General features: G+C 38.9%; 1 protein-coding gene across 2 annotated transcripts; it reads right to left on the reverse strand.

Moving 5' to 3' along the window:
• Positions 1–602: 602 nt before the first annotated feature.
• On the reverse strand, positions 603–5170 carry LOC148011255 (uncharacterized). 2 transcript variants are annotated; one of them, XM_087670827.1, is made up of 8 exons: positions 4267–5170; positions 3791–3861; positions 3565–3657; positions 3355–3447; positions 3071–3198; positions 1620–1682; positions 1326–1503; positions 603–927 (listed from the first exon to the last, which is right to left on the reverse strand). In XM_087670827.1, exons 1-8 carry the CDS (start codon positions 5141–5143, stop codon positions 784–786), a joined length of 1647 nt encoding a protein of 548 aa, XP_087526953.1. In that variant the 5' UTR covers positions 5144–5170; the 3' UTR covers positions 603–783. The 2 variants fall into 2 exon arrangements, with proteins under 2 accessions (XP_087526953.1, XP_087526954.1); XM_087670828.1 differs by lacking the exon at positions 603–927 and adding an exon at positions 956–1198.
• Between the last annotated feature and the right edge of the window lie 14819 nt (positions 5171–19989).

Raw genomic sequence — 19989 nt, forward strand, 5'->3', positions numbered from 1 at the left:
TTTATTTATGTGGAGATACATACTTTTGAAGGAGCAACGCCTTTGGGTACTTGGAAATTACCCTTTCAAGATGCCTTAGGTGTTCTTAGATGGAAGAAAACAGTTTCCACCCTATTTGAAATGTTGGTCACTCTCATTCATTCCCTTGAAACATTCTTAGGAACTACATTATGCATTGCATGATCTTTGTAGACACATCCAAATTTGCATGCTAACAATTTGTCAATTTTATTTTATTAATTGGCTCATTTTTGGGCCCTTAAAACACATTGCTCTACATCTTTGAGACAATTGACCAACACCATTCTCACCTATGCTTCCATTTGTTCATAATATTGGATATCTTATCTTAGATTCCCTTCAATGAGATTAATGATCAATTGTTCTATGAAGAGAAGCATGCAAATATTTGTTTATCTATGTAAATATATGCTTATAAAACAAGGTATAAAAAACACCTTGTACATTCACAATGTATACTATATAAAACAATGTGACATTCTAGTAGTATCTATATAACACTTTTGCTGTGTAGTGTTTAGACTATATAATGTGTACCTGAAATCTTTACATTTCAAAATAACAACAATATAGTTGCATAAATGATATTTATCAACATTTGAGGGCTAACTATATGAAGATGTTGATACCCCTACAAGTGCACAAATGTGCACGAGAGAGGTCCAACTACAACATTGACAAACTATGGTTATAGAAATGCGCAATATGCACATAAGGTATACAATGGACCAACCATTTAATTTTATATTAGCTTTGCAATGCTTATTTAAGTTCTACTCGAACATGAGAAAGTGCATTTTGAAGCATTTGAATCTCCTTTGTGATTGCAAAGACAATATCATCAATGGGAGGCACATGATTTGGTTGATATTGATGATCTATGTGTATCGATTCAGGTTGTCCTTGCTACAACACAAGGTTCACACATTAGTTTGTTTGTACATATGTATAGGAGTGGGGTTCCAAAGTATTTAAAGATTGTTCCTTTGAATATAACCTACGTTTCTAAGCATGTATTCAAGTAGTTTTTGGGGAGGTGTCTTTGAAAAGAATTCTGGACTTTTTTGGTCAAGGAAATACATGTGTATGTGCATGTGCATGCACACATAGAAGTGAGGGCAAAGTTTGATTATTGACCCACAACAAGAGTAGGTCAATGTTCATGAAAGTTTGCACACTGTTCAACATACAATTGCATAGTTTAAAAAGTGTAAAGAAGCATATACTTTTATAAAGTTCACATCTAGCGCATGCGCATGCACACATACACACATACACACATACACACACATACACAAATGTACCTTTTTGCTAAGTTGTATCCACTCTTTGAGAGTTGGAAGCAAGGTCAATAACTTTCTAGGCTCAATTTGTGCAGCTTGGGCTTTTTGTAGTGCTACTTGTAACTCATACAATTGAGCCTTGGCTTCTTTTTCCCTTAGCTGGCAATCAACAATTTCTTGGTCTTTCCTTGCAAGCTCACTTCATAGCAAAACAAAAAGTTGTGAATGCTCTCAAGATGATTTGTTGATTAAGCAATAACAAAAACTACAAGGTGTTTAAAGATGTTGATTGATGTACTTGACATTTTAACCAACCTTTGAAGAAAATTTACTCGATTGAGCGCATCATCTAAGCTTCTTCTTTGTAGATCAAACTGCCTAATAAAATAGACAAACATGGAGTTAAAGAAGAGGAATGCGGTCATGATGTTGCATGTGCATTGCTTCCATGCTACTTGAAGCACACCCAATGTCAAACACTTACATGAGAACATACTACTTGATGTTGCATTCACATTGCTTCCATGCTACTTGAAGCACACCCAATGTACAAACACTTACATGAGAACATATCATCTTGTGTCTGTGCAAGTTACCTTCAAGCCAAAATCTAACTCAAAGAGCTCATACAAACACACCTCTTAACAAGACAACTTGAACTTACAATCAATTCCACATACATACATACATACATACATACATATGAATGTGTTCGCTCAGGCAAGTACTTAACGATACATACCATCAAGCCCCTCACTAAACTCAAAGGAAGATTAAGTCATCCAAGCTGATCATCAATGATGACACAATGGCATTCGAATTTACGAGTATTTGACTTGCCCTCCTAATGGCCCAAAGATGAAACCATTAACAGATTGTAAATGTCATCATGTACTTGGAAGAGTAACCAAGCTTATTGCCACTACAGACTTTACAACTCATAGGAAAGGCAATATGAGGTTATGAGGTTGGTTGGATTGGTTGACTCAATGGTAAGACTCGTGGTAAAGGGCTTTCAATTGTCCTTTTTGTTAGAAATGTAGCATTCCTAGTAGTGCTAATGAAAATCTTTTTATCCACCTAATCAAAATAAGAGCACCCTTCCACAATGACTGGTTTTCTGCTTCAGTTTTATGACACAAACATTTAAACATTGCAGGCTTATTCTAAAGCATGGAAAGCTCAAAACACTTTATGAACTCCAGTCACAGGATATACACCAAGTTGTCATCTTCTGTGAGCTGGTTGCTAGGTCGATCAGTTAAATGTGTTTGGTTAAGTGAAAGCTGGTGTAGATAGTTTGGTAAACTGCAACAGAGAGCTTCATATATTCCTCTGATCTTTCAGCTTTCCATGTGCTTAGAACTACATAAAAAAGGACAACAGCCTGGGAAAGCATTCTCTCAGCCAACAAAAAATCCTTTCAATCTGCACACAACCTCATGGTTGAGAGTCCAATGCTACATAGCTACTTTGAGGAGTCAGGAAACCAATATGATTACCAAGTCTTGCTCCTAAGTGTACTAGATATCTAATAACAAGTTAATCTGATCAGGAAAGTAAAGATACAGCATGCATAGAGCTTTTAAAGCCTTCTATTACTTAAAAGTTGCTATCTTTCAACTTCTAACTTCTCTTTTGGTGCCTCAAGGACACACATTTTTATGATTTTTTGGGGCATTGTGAGGGGAGAGGTAGTAAAATCTCACTAAGACAGGATTCTGCCCAAAATGGTAAAAACTAATCCATCTGCAGAGAGTACAGACCTCTCTCTTTTTCTGAGATCGTTGAGCTCTTTAGCAGCACATGCCTTCTCTTTTTGCAACCTACTCAACTGCTTCCTTAAATACTCCACCCTCTGAGCCTCCTTCTCCTTGTTGCATGTATCCAGCTCCTGCAACCACCATCAGCTCACCCATCATTATCAAGCTTGTCAGGCTATCAACTAGCAGCACTGTCCCTCTTCTGTGAGGGTAGGCCTCTAACCAGAGGCTCTATGCTCCTTTAGTTTTGGTGTGTTAAATTTTTACCCTTTTAGGTTTGATATTACCTCTCCTGTATGAACCCTTCCCTTATCAAATTGTTGCCCTTTGGCATCATTTTGGGGCTTGGACTGCAGTGTCTTCATCTTCATTTCCACTATCTGCATTCACAATCATTACAAAACTTTTGTAATGTAAAGAACTGTGGGATGTAGCTTGAACAGTTGAGGAGCTGCGATTGCGAAACATAATACTGTTACCAAACATATGCTACTGACCTTCACCTCATACTCCATGGCACACTCCAACAGTGCAATCTGCAGCTCTTCAACCTTCTTTTTGTAGTGTTCTGGACCAAAATTATCCCTGCCCTGGATTTCAAGCTATAAAGGTTACAGTGGTTTAACAACACATAGTCAAAGCTTCATTTGTTCACATCAGTACGGCACCTCAATCATCACTGTGAGCACAAATCATCATGATATTGAGCCAGTGATGGTGCACCTGTGGACATGAATAACCACTTTCCAAACCAGCAAGCTTTCGCCCAAGCAATTCCCTTATCTTGTTTCCACCTGTGCATAGCAATTTAGAAGACCAGGAAGGGAAAGATGTGCATGTCTGCACTGCATTTAGACAAACATATATGCATTACCCAGAGGTGCGACCTAATAAGTTTATGCTGGTAGTGAAGAAAAAAGATCCTCTACACTGCCCTTTCCCAACGGCATAATGCACAGACCAACTGATAAGTGTCCACTGGCAACTAAAACCAATTATCCATGTTCAATGGCCTTTTTTCAGGAGTTCAGAAAACCTTTGCATCTGTATGCTCATGCTGTGCTCTACCAAGAATCAACAGTACTCCTCAAATTGTTCCTTTGACAACTTCTATTATCTAGTAACATACTTGCAAAATGCGGTATCCAAAAGAGCATTTGATATTTCAAAAAGGGGCAGCATGATGCAAGCTCACTGACCACTGATTTCTACAGTTTCACTCCAAGATTGAGAGCCATTCGTTTCAATCCTGCATGCCATCTTCTCTGATGCAACCCCTTGATGCTGCCAATTTTCTGCTGTGGTACTGCCATTTGTATGCTTGGGGAACTTGGACCCAGTGTCCCAGACATCTTTCTCGTTTATACACTCACTTATTGCGTGCTGTAGTGCAGAACATTCATAAAACTCACCATCATTAATTGCATTTTCAGAGAATTCCCTGCACATCTGCTGAACCTTAACATACTCCTTGCTTGAATTTGAACTATTGGGCACAGCCAAAGAAGGGGCTAGATACCAAAGGGCAGACTCAGCACTAGCAGGCCCCATATGATGGTAATCAACAAAATCATGCTCCCCATTTTGGATAGTGAGGCAGCTGCTCTTGAGGACTTCCTGTCGCATGATCTCGTGCACCTCATGCATGTCAGGGAGGCCCGGGATATCTGAGGCATGGTCGACAAGGCAGGCATCCAGATGTGGATGGGGATGTTGGATGAAGCTAATGGTGGTCTCATGGGTGCCGATTGTGGCAGAGTACTCGCCATTTGCAAGAATGTCAGTACGCTTGCCAGACCTCTCTGCAGCGAGAATCTCATCTGTGACCTCCTCACCATCATGATCATGATCATATCCTTTTCCCGCTCCTCCTGATGCTGCTTTGCCAGGGTGGGTCCATGAGAGGACCATTTTCTCAAGCCCATCTGCGATTTGCTCAATGGCGCTGGGCTTCAGCTTGCCTGCAGCTTCGTCTTTGGATGGCTGCGGCACGTGGGCTCCCTTCGTCTGCACAGGCTTTCGAGCTCTGCTGTTTCTGATGGAGGGCCCTTGGGGCTTGAAGTAGATGCGTGTCATGGCTTCTTGTCTAGATAGACGCGCGCGCGCACACACACACACACAGACGCACAGAGAGAGAGAGAGAGAGAGAGAGAGAGAGAGAGACAGACTTTAACTGTTGTCGGTTAAAACTTTCCTGCTAACATGACACCCTTTTCAGTGTCCTACTCAGCCCTTTGCCCTTGCCCTTGCCTTGCCCTTGTCGTGGGTGGGGTGGTGGCGCGACGGGCGGCGGGCCAATCAACCGCACAGTGTCTACTTGTCCAAGCTTATTAGAAGTGTGACCCTAACTAGACTTGCTTGGTTAGCCTTTGTAGTGAGGGCTTTTAAACCAAAATTTTCATGTTCTTATACTTGAAGGAGCTTGAATTTTCCTACAAAGCAAAAGGCTAATACCTATTGTTAGACCTAGAACTACTACGTCATCGCCTAAGCATGTAAAAAGTAAGCACCTAGGAGTTAGTACTAGTGAATTAATAAAAGTTGCAGCTTTTCAATTCAAAAACAGGCTTCCATGATATTGCCTTTTTGTGTGCCCCAAGAAATGTAACACAATATGGCTAATTCTAAAAAAAGTTGTGCGATGTTCAAAATATAAGTGTATCTTTCTTTATGTTTCAAGTGAAAGGTGTTGTGGGTAATTGTGTCATGAATTAGTTAGGTTTGTAGGCATGCTATTACTATGAGCACGTAATCTCTCTATGTAGTTTGTTCTCCAACATGTTAAAGTAGGCAAAAAAACTTAGCGATCCTATAGGTTTCTCGTGGGTTAACCATGTGATTAATGAGATCTATGAAATTTCCAAGTGACAAGCAGATAGCCTTTTTCATTAAGTGTAGAGGCATATGACACTGAAATCTTTATTGGGCCATCACTTTGCTCAAATGTATGTCAAAACTTGTTTCTTACTAGAGTATTAACTAGAACCCAAGCAAGACAATTGTAGGAATTGTAGGAGCAATCGTACAAGGAGATTAGTGATGCCTTTTTAGATCATGGAAGCAATGAGGAGTTTCAAGATGCCACATGATATCAAGTGCTAGTTTGAAGGAGTCAAAACTAGAAGATACAAGTAATGAGGATATTATCATACCTTTTTACAAACCTTTACTATTTATGAATACTGCACCTCCTAAAATATAGAGAAGGTTACAAAGCTTGATTGTGGGGATAGAAACATTCTTGAATTGAGTTAGAGTCTCTCATTGAAGATTGAATGTCGATCATTTATCACCACTGAAAAGAGGAAAGCAAACAACATCTACCCATATGGCTCAACAACCACCAAATTTTAAAGTCTAGGTAGCAAAGCTTTTAGGGAGAAAGAAATAAGATCTTGATTTTCATAATGCGTAGTTCAAGACAAGGTGGGTGGCAAGTGGATATGAGGCTATGTTTAGTGATGATATAAAGAGAAACAACAGTTTGCAATAACATTCAACGAAAAGGTTATGGATTGCTTTAGTGGATAGGGATTAAGCCGTATTGTTCATTATGATTATCTAAAGAAAAAGTGTTTAAAAAGAATTTGATTGGATAAAATGGTTTATGATATTTTGGGCAATATTAAAAGAATAAAGCAAAAGGGCATGTGAGTACAAGAGCATGCTCAAAAATCTTTGAACATAATGAAGAGGTTATTAGAAATAAATAAAATTTCTTTGGAAATGAGCATTTCATATTTGATTAAAGGGCTAAATTGAAAAATTAGAAGTGTTATTGCCAACATACAAATTGAACCCCAAATTGATAATTTTAATGATCTAGTACAAGTTGTAGTAAGGGTGGAAAAGAGAATGGGATTAAACACCTAAAGGGAGAAAACTAAAGAAGATAGGTTGGAATTTGACGAGGATTCAAATTTGGGAATGGAGAATGAGGATGAGGACTTGAGCTCCAAATCAAAATCAAAGGAGGAGAATTTGAAGATTCAAATGATGAAGGCAATAAGAAGAAAAGGAGGGCTAAGAAGAAGAAAAGTAGGAGAGATCGATTCATCTAAGGGTAAAAGGAGCAAAAGTGCATCAAAGAAATCAAAAAATAAGGTAGACAAGAAAAGTAAATAGAAATTGAGGGATTTAGGAGTCAGTAGACAAACCAAGAAGAAGAATCTTTGTCACACATGTGAGAAAAATGGACATGAGATTGCAACATGTTAGTACTATCCTAATATTAAAACTAGTGAGTCATCACTTATTATGTATCCAAGAGTGAGTCTACAAGAGTCAATGTAGATGAATTAGGTAATTTAGTTAATAAACAATAAGCACGTTTTTGGAAACCAAGGAGATTTTCCTCAATGATCCTAGAATAGAACATAGGAACAATAGGATACAACAGGAGAACTGTGTCATTTTTCAGGACCTAAAACAGTCCTAACATTGACTCTAAGGCTCTAGCCAGGCTCCTATGCTCACAAAACCAGCCTAATGGCCTCATGGCTATACACCAACCTAGCTTAATTATGTGTTTGTCTTTATTTATATCCCAACAATGTTTTCCATCCCAACTCCAACAAAGGGAGTATCCCACACAAAGCGGTGATCACCACCTCATTACACATACATACAGAGCACCCCCCAAGCCAATCATTGTGGCTTCTATGGCTCTCCTACACCCCCAAAGCCCTAGGATACACCCTCTCAAACATAAAACACAATTGTAACATTGTGTACTCTTTTGATAAAGCATTCTAGGATATAATTTTGTTTCCTCACATAAAAATCATACTATCTTATAGCTTAGGTCGTTAGTCAATAGCTTTAGTAACCAATTGCAATGCATCCAAGCTCGGGTAAGTTACTCATGAATATATGTGTGCATCACGTGGGTTTAAAATAAGGTATTTTTAAAATACCATTTTCAATATATTTTTTACATACAGAAGGGTGTCATATAAAGGGGTTATTTACGGATTGAATAGAAAAGGGTTATCTTTTATTTTTTTTAAAATCACACATAATGATATTTATAAATAGGCCTTGAACACACGTGATATAGAGGATATACATATAGTAACTTCCCCGAGCATCCATGAAAATTCATATTTCTTGTTATCATATAGAAGAATGCAAATGCAAGGTGTAATGCCATATAGTGCTGAAACAAATTAACCACAAATCAACCAATCTATTGTGTGACAAACATTCTCTCAATGATTCCCTTTCTAATGTATATTGAGATTTATGCAATCACACTTCTAAACATCCTCTTTATATGGAGCAATAGGGAAAGGGACATGCAATAGCCTATGAGAAGCTACATGAATTCCATAGGCACAATGAGGAAAGTGGTACCATCCTACAACTATAAAAGAGTGTACTTGACAATCGTTTGAATATGAATGCTATTGTACTTTTCACTTTCAATCTTGTCTCTCCCTACTAAATATTTTGTTTGTGGGCCCAAGTTAACCTATCTTGGAACCTAAGTCACTTGAGTAACATACAGTGTGTCTAGTCTTAGTCATCATGCATCTTGTCATTGACTTACGTCCTCCATAGCTAAACTGTGCTCAAGGATCAATGTTTATCAATATGTTATTAGAGACATGGTGAGTATGGTTTAGCCCAGATTAGTGTTCCTCTAGGTCCCTATAGCCTACAATGAGCTCAACTTCATTACATGACTTCATCTCTCACTCCAATTTCATTTTATCTCATTTGTCTACCATAGCCTACAATACCTCCTTATGTTGGAGCTTCTAGATCTCTTCAACCATGTAATATCTTCCCAAGCTTTCTTCTGGAGATCTCTCCTTGGACTTGTAATGCTTGTCCCTATCACATCAAAGCTTAACATTGTGGTCGCCTATCTCAAGCATTGCATTTTTTTCATGTCATTGTCCAAATTGTGCTATATTTTTGTTGTACAACTTCTGCCATCAGCACCAGCTATGATCAATCCTATAACCATAGGGCTTTTAAATCTCACTCTATAGGCTCACTCCCCACTAGACATCTCATTGAGTAATAGCTTCTATGTGCTACTATAAGCAAAAAATCAATCACGTGTCCAAAGCCTAAAGTGGGCAGCCATAGCCACTTTCATTGAAGCTCATAAAACTCTACATTTTCTCACTCCTCTCAACTCATTCAAATGTCTACCACTTTGACCCACTGTATCACTAAAGTTCTAGTAATATTGCCATATCAATTCAGTAAGAAGGGGGAAGATTCAACCATCAAAGTTCAACATTAAGCTCAATAAGCAAAGCATTTTTTGATACTCATTAGTGCTTCTTGGCACTTGTGTCTATTGACACATCCAAGAAACTCAATTGCTCATTTGATATGAGATTTTTTGTTTTTTGGGTGTGGATTTGTTGCTACTCCTACCATCCAGTATGTGCAAAGTTATATCATCATGTTGTTGCTTTAAAGGACCGAGCTTCCACACTTGGCAAACAAGGATCAAGTTGATCATGATGGAGAAGGGCCTTTGGTCAATAACCAGTGGCCAAGAAAAAAAACCTAGAGATGCTAATCTTGTAGAAGCATGGCAAAAGAATGATGACAAAGCCCAATCCATCATCAAGCTTGAGCTTGATGATAGTTACATCCACCATGTAGACACATGTGATACATCTCATGCCACTTGGAAACAATTGGACACATTGTTTGGTGCCCAATATAACTCCTCAAAATATGGATTGTTTATTGAGTTTTTTAGGTTGGATATGAAGGCTAATACATCCCTTGCAACTCACCTAATTGTAGATGTAGTATTGATGATAATTCTGGTCCACTAAGGTTCTGTGATTCTTTCTTTTAAGATACTCATTTTTGTCTTCATTTTGTGGTGAAGATGATGCACAGTTTCCTTGATGCAATTTACCACTACATATATAATCCTTCTTAGCATAACAATGGACTTCAATATGACTTGTTTTGCCACAATAATAGCAAAAAATAGTAGAGTTTCTAGAACCTCTATTCTTCCATCCACCTCTTGTAATGAAAGAAGCTGAGAGGAGAAAGGAGAAGAGCTAAAGAGAGAGAAAGAGAGTAAGAAGAAGAAGGGAGAAGACTAGAAGAGGGAAGAGAAAGAGAGAAAACAGGAGAGAAGAGAGGAGGAAGACATGGAAGCTGGAGATGAAGGTGAAGAGTACGATCTTGATAATAATTGGTTGCCCTAATTTAGGGCTCTTACACCTTATATACCCCGGTCAGTGTGATTGGGTTTTTAAAACCTAGTCGGTGTGTATCCTGCTTGTTACAATCCATCCCCACCCTGAAGGTTTTTGCCCTAAAAAACAAGGAGAAGTAGAGGGGAGTGATGAGTGGGCTAAGGGAGGGTTGCAGAGTACTACTCTGACCCCTTTGACAATGAAAATTGGGTGGGTAGAGACTAGGACAGCATGCTGTCTAAGATCGGCCTATTGAAGTAAACATGTCATAAATTTTGATAAGTTGCTCCAAATAGGGCATACCATATGTCAAAATGGAGCTTATGATGAGTACTTTCAGCCTATGTAGGATGCATATGCATGAGATTTGAATAAGTACAAAACTGTTCTAAAACAGTGTGCAGCCCCTGCAGGCAGAGGGTGGTCAAATGGGGCATTCGTGGGTGCCAAGAGGCTTCTTCCAAGGGTAGGCCGTGCCATTTGATGAGGTATTTTTTAATGGATCAAGATTGTAAGTGCTTATCTTGCTGTACCCAATGATTGCTTCAGGGATATGCTGAGTGATGCCTTCTTCATCTATGGGGGGAAGTTCTTCCACACAGTCCACTGAGGAGCCTACAAAGGGTTTCACGTGGTTGACATGAAACACATTGTGGATTTTGGTGGTAGAGGGGAGTTCTAAGTGGTAGGCTGCCAAATCACCAACTCTCTTCAAGATCCCCAATATGGGCCATAGAAGCGGTGGGCCAGCTTGTTACTGCTTCCCTCTTTGAGAGTCGAGTAGTGGGACTTACGCACTTTCAACTGGACCAATTCCCCTTCTTGGAATTCCAAATGCCTTCTTTTCTCATCAGAAAGCTTGACTCTTAGGGTTGATCTTATCATTAAATAAGACTGTGGGGAGGGGAACCTTATACCCATATAAGGGCTCAAAAGGGAAAACTCCAATACTAGAGTGTGGAGTTATTATATGCGAACTCAGCCAAGTGGAGCCATGTATCCCAATTGTGTTGTACATCATGACAAAAGTGCCTCAAATATGTCTCAAGCCATTTGTTTACTCTTTCAGTCTGGCCATCAGTCTGAGGGTGGTATGTAGTGGATGGAGCAAGCTTGGTCCCCATGGAGGTGAAAATTGTCTACCTAAAGTTGATCATAAACTTTGCATCCCGATCATGTACTATGACTTGTAGTAAGCCATGCAACTTCATTTTCCATAAATTGAGTGGCCACCTGAGAGGTAGTATATTGGATCTTAGTGGGGATAAAGTGGGCATCTTTGATGAGGCGATCAACTACCACATAGATACTATTTCACCCTTTCTTGGTCGCGGGAAGGCCAGTGATAAAGTCCATTGTGATGTGAGTCCATTTCCCTTCTGGGATAGGGAGGGGCTACAAGATGCTAGCAGGCCTGAGTGTGCTATCCTTGTTCTGTTGGGATGGAACACATTTGGTCACAAAGTCCTTGACATCCCTCCATAATCCTTTCCAATGAAAGCTCTTGGCAATCATGTCATATATTTTGAAAACACCTAAGTGACCAACAATGGGGCCAGAATGCATCTCTTCCATGATGTTTTGCATGAAAGGGGACGTGTGGGGGATGACAATCTTACCATGGGACCAAATAAGGCCATGCTTGAGCTGATATTGGGATTTTTCGGCCATTACCCCATGTTGTAATTTCTAAAATATATGATTGAAGTGATCATCTAACAAGTAAGCCTCTTGAAGCTCTTCAACCCAATCATTATGTAATTCAGAGACAGCGGATACTCTACATGTCCACATTCGAGAAAGTGAATCAGCCACAATATTATCCTTGCCATGAGTGTGTGAATTGTCAAACTCATAGTTTTGTAAGGTTGCCACCCATCGCCTTTGCTTAGGAGTCAAAGTGGACTGAGTCAAGAAGTACTGGAGGACTCGGTGGTCACTTTTCACCTAGAAGCGGCTGCCATACAAATAGTGGTGCCATTGCTTGATGGCACGGAGGATGGCCAATATCTCCTGGTCATATACATTCATTTGCATCTCCTTCTCGTCAATTTTGCGACTCTCAAATGTAATCACACCATGCTCTTGCAATGATACTACACCAATACCCCGGGCACTGGCATCACAATGAATGGTAAATAGCTTAAAGAACTCATGGCAAACAAGGAAGGGGGATGAAGTAAGCATGTCCTTAACTGTCTGAAGCTATGATCCATAGTGGCATCCCAAAATAATGACTCCTTTTTCAAGTGATCAGTCAAAGGTGCTGCAATGGTGGTATAGTGCTTAACAAAGCATCTGTAGAATGAAGAGAGACCAAGGAAGCCACGCAAAGAAGTGGTGGTGGAAGGAGTGAGCTAGTCTCTAACACTTTGCACCTTCTTTAGGTCAACCTATATACCGTTTTTTCTCACAATGTGTCCCAAGTACTCCATAGATGTCTGCATAAATATGCATTTGCTCTCCTTAGCAAAGAAATGCTCTCTCAATATGTCAAACACCCTCCAAACGTATGTCAAGTGCTCCGTAGATGACTTACTATAAATGAGGATGTCATCAAAGAAAACAAGCACAAACTTGAATAGAAAGGGCTATAGGATTTTGTTTATGAGACTTTGAAAGGCGGTAGGGGCATTAGTCAACCCAAAAGGCATCACTAGAAAATGATAAAGTCCTAAAGGCCGTTTTGACCTCATCTCCTGCCCGCATACGAATCTGATGGTAGCTAGAGCGCAAGTCAATCTTACTGAAAAAGCATGCCCCTTTCAACTCATCCAACAAATCATCAATTCGTGGGATGGGGTAGCGGTTCTTCACCGTAATTTTGTTCAAGTCTCTGTAGTCAATGCACATGCGAAAGGAGCCATCTTTCTTTTTGACTAAGAGGACAGGGGATGCATAGGGGGAAGAACTCGATTCAATGAAACCCATCTCTAACAACTGCTTGATTTTCTTTGCAACCTCTTCACACTCACACTTGGAGAGTTTGTAAGGGGCTTTATTCACTAGCTTGGAATGGGGCTCTAGGTCAAGTGGGTGGTCCACTTGTCTCTTGGGGGGAAGGGATGTAGGCATCTGAAATAGGTCATTGTGTTCCTCAAGGCATGCAAGGCTGAGTCATTAGATACTGCAAAGGGCTGATCAGAATTGTCCTTATTTAGTTGCAAAACAAATATTTGTGAGCATTTCTTAAACTCCCGTTTGAGTTGCTTTGCTATAATGAGTTGAAAATCAGTATGATCTTGAACTCCCTCTAGGTGGATAGGTTTTCCATGCATCATAAACTCCATGTAAAGCTGAGAAACGTCCATAGCAATCTTCCCTAATTGTTTCAGATAATCACAACCCAAGACAACATCAATGGGGTCCATATCTAGGGCAATCAGAGCAACCGATGCCACATAATTTTCAGCCAAGCATAAGGGAACTGTAAGACATGCATGTGTGTTGATTTCTTCTTCTCCATTTGCTACTTGGATCTTCAAGGGGTGGTGTAATGCCATAGGGTGAATTTCAACCAATCAATGGCTAATTTATTGACAAAACTGTGAGTGCTTCCACTATCCATAAGGATTAAAAAATGCTTTCCATTGATAGTGCCTTGAATGCGAAGGGTGCTAGGGCTGTGGGAACCCGTCCAAGCATCCAAGGAAGTCGAGCAAAAGGAAGAAGTGGGAGGTGGGTGGGATGTTAAATCAAGTGTCTATGATGGAGCACCACCCGCCTCAAAGGGAAACCCATCCTCAGGGTCATAGAACTACTCGTGATCAATATCCTTTGTAGGCTCAGCCTCGTCAAGGGGCAAGTCATCCTCCTCAATGTGACAATCTTCCATGACATACATGCTATGAACTTTGACCTTAGCTATCTTGTATGGGAATTTGGAGGCATGATCAACACTGTACTTATCTCCACACTTAAAGCATAGGCCCTTTTCCTTTCATTTCTTCACAACATCTAGGGAGATGAATTGTTGGCTACTGGATCCATGGGAAGGTGATGCAGTGGATTGTTTATTTTCAGCATACTTATTCTCAATATTAGAGCTCAATGTTGTCCTAAAAGTGCCCATTTTTCTTTCAGCATGGAAGGCGGGGTAAGTGGATATCTTGGGGTTGTTATTGGGTATATAAGTGCCTCAAAAAACACTTCCTTATGGGGCTGATTGTGAAAGAGTGTGGGGTTGTTCGACACCTTGCTAAAAATATTCATTCTTACAGTACTTTCTTGCATATCTCGCAACTAGTTCAATTGCATTAAACAATGTGGTACTTTCTTGCATATCTCTCAACTAGTTCAATTGCATCAAACAATGTGGTAGATTTTTGGGCCATGACATCTGTGCTGTGATAGGCTTGAATCGAGCCCATAGATATACTTGTTCAATTTAGTATCATCACTAATGCTCTCCACATACATGGTCAAGTTCATGAACTGATTTGTGTATTCATGTACAGTGAGGTTATGTTGGTCAAGAGTGTATCATCGTTTTGCCAACCACTCTTTTTCCACAGGGGACACAAAAACTTAGACCATATGCATTTTAAATTCTTCCTAGTTAATGAACTTTTGATTCTCTTGATTGATATAGTGCCACCGTGTGTGGGCAAATCCTTCCAAGTGGAGAGAAGCAAAAATTATTTTCTAATCGTTAGTGCAGGGGTCATGTTTTGCTAGTTATTACTAGCACATCCTATATCATGGCCTCTTGAACTTGAGTAAAATACTTGGACCTGTTCACTATTTTGTTTAGATAAGTCACTCTGCATATTGATCTCTCTGTAATCATGAGAGGGAAAACCTCATCATAATTTGAAAATGGCTTCTATACGTATACAAAAGTGATTAATGATTTCTAAGCCTTCTCATTATTAAGGCCACCCAAAGTGGATGAAACCAAATCATCATTGTCAAGCATTGCATTAATCGCTACCAAAGCATCTGCAATGCTTCTCACCTTCAAAACATACTCATTGATAACATTTTTACTTTTTTCAAAGTATTCAACTCTTGCTTGAGTTGAATATTTTGTGTCTTTGTATTTACTAAAAATATGTTTTTAAAGTTTATTTAAGCTGCACGTGAAGTTTTTGCATTCTTGACATGCCCCAGCATAGTATTATAAATGACTGTAGATAGCCAACCTTTTTGTCCTTCGCATTCCATTCTTTCCATGTCTTAATTCATCTACAGTCTTTGTAGGGTTACTTAACTTTGCTTGAAACAAATCCATAAATACCTTTTTCAATAAGGAAGTTTGTCACACTGAACTTTCATGTTGGGTAGTTGTTCTTGTCCAGCTTCTCAATGATAGGATTTCCACTATTCTCTGCCATTATTAAAAATGATACAAAACAACAAGCAGATCTTTTGTAACCTTTCACAATAAGTGCACAACAATATACCAAGCAACCTTTTCTACTAACTGTTTTAATAGTACATATAATCTACAACCTGTTTGCAAACAAAACTTATGTTTACTTCTTGGAAAATACCTCAAAATTTATAGATTAGAAATTTGTAACCTATGTACCCACTTTTGGCCAACATAGTCGAAATTGTAGTATGCCTTGCAACCGATGTCCATAACCTTGCGTATCCAAAACAAGACCCAAAATAGCCTGATATGGCCAAAAAAACCTACGAAAAACCCCAAAAGGACTCACTTCTTGAATATAAAATGCTCTACTTGCACACCAAATCTCACAACAATATGAGGTTTTCACTGTGCCCTACTTTTAGTGCCTCCACAAGCACTATCCAGGAGAAAGAGCAAAAGAATGGAAGAGCTTCTTAGCCATTGCTAACTTGTTTGAATCCTTGCTTCCTCTCCTTCACTTCGACCTTCAAAACTAGCCTCTCTTAATGGTCACTCTGATACCATGTCAAGAAATGCATGGTGGAGGGACTTGCTTGAGCTACTATGCCAAATACACACCATGGGATTTCCACTATTCTCTACCATGATAAAAAATGATATACAACAACAAGCAGGTCTTTTGTAACCTTTCACAATAAGTGCACAAAAATCTACCAAGCAACCTTTTTTACTGACTGCTTAATAGTATATATAATCTACAACTTGTTTGCAGATAAAACTTATGTTTACTTCTTGGAAAATACCTAAAAAATGATAGATTATAAATTTATAACCTATGTACCCACTTTTGACCAACACAGTCGAAATTGTAGTATGCCTTGAAACTAATGTCCATAACCTTGCCTATCCAAAACGGGACCCAAAATGGCATGATATGGCAAAAAAAACCTACAAAAATCTCAAAAGGGCTTACTTGTTGAATATAAAATGCTCTACTTGCACACCAAATCTCACAACAACATTAGGTTTTTACTATACCTTGCTTTTAGTGCCTCTAAAAGTAGTATCCAAGAGAAAGAGTGGAAGAATGGGAGAGCTTCTTACCCATTGCTTACTTGTTTGAATCCTTGCTTCCTCTACTTCACTTTAGCCTTCAAAATTAGCCTGTTTAAGTGATGTCACTTTGATACCATGTCAAGAATCACATGATGGGGGGACTTGCTTGAGCTGCTATGGCAAATACACACCATGGGATTTGCACTATTCTCTACCATGATAAAAAATGATTTAAAACAACAAGCAAGTCTTTTGTAACCTTTCACAATAAGTGCGCAACAATCTACCAAGCAACCTTTCTTACTGACTACTTAATAGTACATATAATCTGCAACCTGTTTACATATAAAAATTATGTATACCTCTTGGAAAATACCTAAAAATTTATAGATTAGAAATGTGTAATCTATGATGTCCATAAGCTTGCATATCCAAAACGAGATCAAAATGGCTAATATGGCAAAAAAAAACTATGAAAATTTCCAAAAGGGCTTAGTTGTTGAATATAAAATGTTTTGCTTGCACACCAAATCTCATATATGAGATTTTCACTATGCCCTACTTTCAGTGCCTCCACAAGCACTATCCAAGAGAAAGAGCGAAAGAATGGGAGAGCTTCTTACCCATTGCTTACTTGTTTGAATCCTTGCTTCCTCTCCTTTACTTCAGCCTTCAAAACTGGCCTCTCTCAATGATGCACTTTGATACCATGTTAAGAATCGCATGGTGGGGGGACTTGCTTAAGTTGATATGCCAAATACACACCATGGGATTTGCACTATTCTCTGCCATTATAAAAAATGATACAAAACAACAAGCAGGTCTTTTGTAACCTTTCACAATAAGTGCACAACAATATACCAAGCAACCTTTTTTTCTAACTTCTTTAATAGTACATATAATCTGCAACATGTTTGCATATAAAACTTATCTTTACTGCCTGGAAAATACCTCAAAAATTACAGATTAGAAATTTGTAACCTCTATACACACTTTTGGCCAACATAGTCAAAATTATAGTATGTCTTGAAACTGATATCCATAAGCTTGCATATCCTAAACGGAACCCAAAACAATTGATATGGCAAAAAAAACCTACAAAATATCCCAAAAGGGCTTACTTGTTGAATATAAAATGCTTTGCTTGCACACCAAATCTCACAACAATATGAGATTTTCACTATGCCCTGCTTTCGGTGCCTCTATAAGCACTATCCAAGAGAAAGAGCAAAAGAATGGGAGAGCTCCTTACCCATTGCTAACTTGTTTGAATCCTTGCTTCCTCTCCTTCACTTCAGCCTTCAAAACTAGCCTCTCCCAATGATGTCACTTTGATACCATGTTAAGAATCGCATGGTGGGGGGACTTGCTTAAGCTGCTATGCGAAATACACACCATGGGATTTCCACTATTCTCTACCATTATAAAAAATGATACAAAACAACAAGCATGTATTTTGTAACCTTTCGCAATAAGTGCACAACAATATACCTGTTGCAAATCAGAGTTGGAGGCTTGAGAGAGTGTGCACAAGAGGGAGAGAGAGAGCTCAAGTACAAGACAAGATCTTGTTTAGTTAGTTTCTCAAAGTACAACTAGTACGCTCTCCTCTTAATTGAGTGTGTACTTTAGGTTGTTTATATAGCCACTAGAGGAGTTAGAGTTAGGGTTTCCCCTATCCTCCAATCCTTTTACACCTAGCTACCCTTATCCTCTCTAATGTAGGGAGAGTTCCTATGCTTACTTTTCAACACGCCCCCCCTCAATGCCAGGTGGCATTGGATACAAATAGGATGCCTCCCCTTGATTCTCAATGAGTTGCCCTTATAAATCAGGCTACAAGAAAAGGTTATATGTAGAGAGTGTTACAAGGCTCGAAAGAGTAGGTCACCTGTGGATTGGGAGGAACAATTAACCTCCAATTCCTTAGGTACTTCTGGAACACCAAGACACTTACTATTGGTTATATGCCCAGTTTTGTTAGTTATTGCACTTCATTTTATCAAGGTATTTTTTCCAACAATTGCTCATAATATGCCCCTTTTTGTTGACAGAAGGAGCACTTAGTAGAAGTTAACACTTGCTCATGGGAAGTAAATGTTAAAGACCCTTCAATATGGTTTATTTTCTCCTCATCCAAGCATGACTAGATGGTACTTGCTAAAGTTGGGTTCGGGATATTAGTTAGGGTAGTCACCAGGGTTGGAAAAACCTTCTTCATAGACTTTAACGGGATGCCAATGGCATCTTCATCATGAATAGGTGCTTGAATGGAGGCAAGCTGTGCGCTAAGCCCCTTCATATGTGAAATGAACTTGCTTAGGTCTTCTCCCTATTTGTATTCCAAGCTAAAAAACTAAATCTTGAGAAATATTTTGGCTGGGTCAATTATTTTGGCCCCTTTTATGAAGGGCCAATATCCTCTTTCCTTCATTTTATCTTTGATCAAAACCTACCAAGGATGGAAATCTTTTCCATTAAATTTTTGAATTTGAGGATGGACATTAGCATATGTTGTGGCCATTGGGAAGGTCTTACCACTTGTTAGAACAAGGGCAGTGTCTAGTCCCTTACAACCTTGCCACTGAATGCGAAAGCAAATCAAACACTTGATTCAAAGCTGTAATGAGGAAAAAGGCTAAAAATCATACATATGTAATATTTCAAAATATGACCTGCATGGTCCTTTCTTATGTGCAATCTTCTTCCAAGGTTTAATGGTATTTTTTTGGCTTCAATGATGTGAACCTAGACTAGACTTCTGGCTCCTCCTTGTGGTATGGCTTAGTGGATGAACCTTGTGTTGGACAAGGATGGAATATGATTTCAATGATTGTTGCTGATGATTCCAAGGAGAGTACAATGACACTCATCCCTCTAATTTCATTGACCAATGTACTTGAAAAAAGTCACTCAAGAAATGCAATACAATTCTAGTGATGATGGTCTATGCATTTATAATTGTACATATAGCCTTAAAGCTTGAAGTAAAGCACTCAGTTGTTTAATTTCCTGATATATATTTTTTAAATTGTGTAAGTATTAGCAGCAATGATGATTAAACAATGTGCATTAGTGCTTACAAGCACTCATTTGTAGCTCATGTTGCTAGAGATGGTAAATGTCGGTCTTGATAAGCTTGATGATAACTTTCCAAGTGTACTAGCCTCTGAGATTAGGTTCCTAGATTAGTAACTAACTCAAAAGGAGTTAACTCAGTGATTAAAATCATTGTTAATGACCAAACATTGAGAAATTTGAAAGTTGAAGAAGCTTGAAGCTTCCTGGCTATGGCTGCCAGGAAACTCACAGTTAGGGTTTGGCTTCTAGCAGCCAATAGAGATCAAATTTACCCAAGC

The sequence above is a fragment of the Lygodium microphyllum genome, chromosome 28 (assembly GCF_053477565.2).
Source record: "Lygodium microphyllum isolate KBCC chromosome 28, Lygodium_microphyllum_v1.1.10, whole genome shotgun sequence".
NCBI lineage: Eukaryota > Viridiplantae > Streptophyta > Polypodiopsida > Schizaeales > Lygodiaceae > Lygodium > Lygodium microphyllum.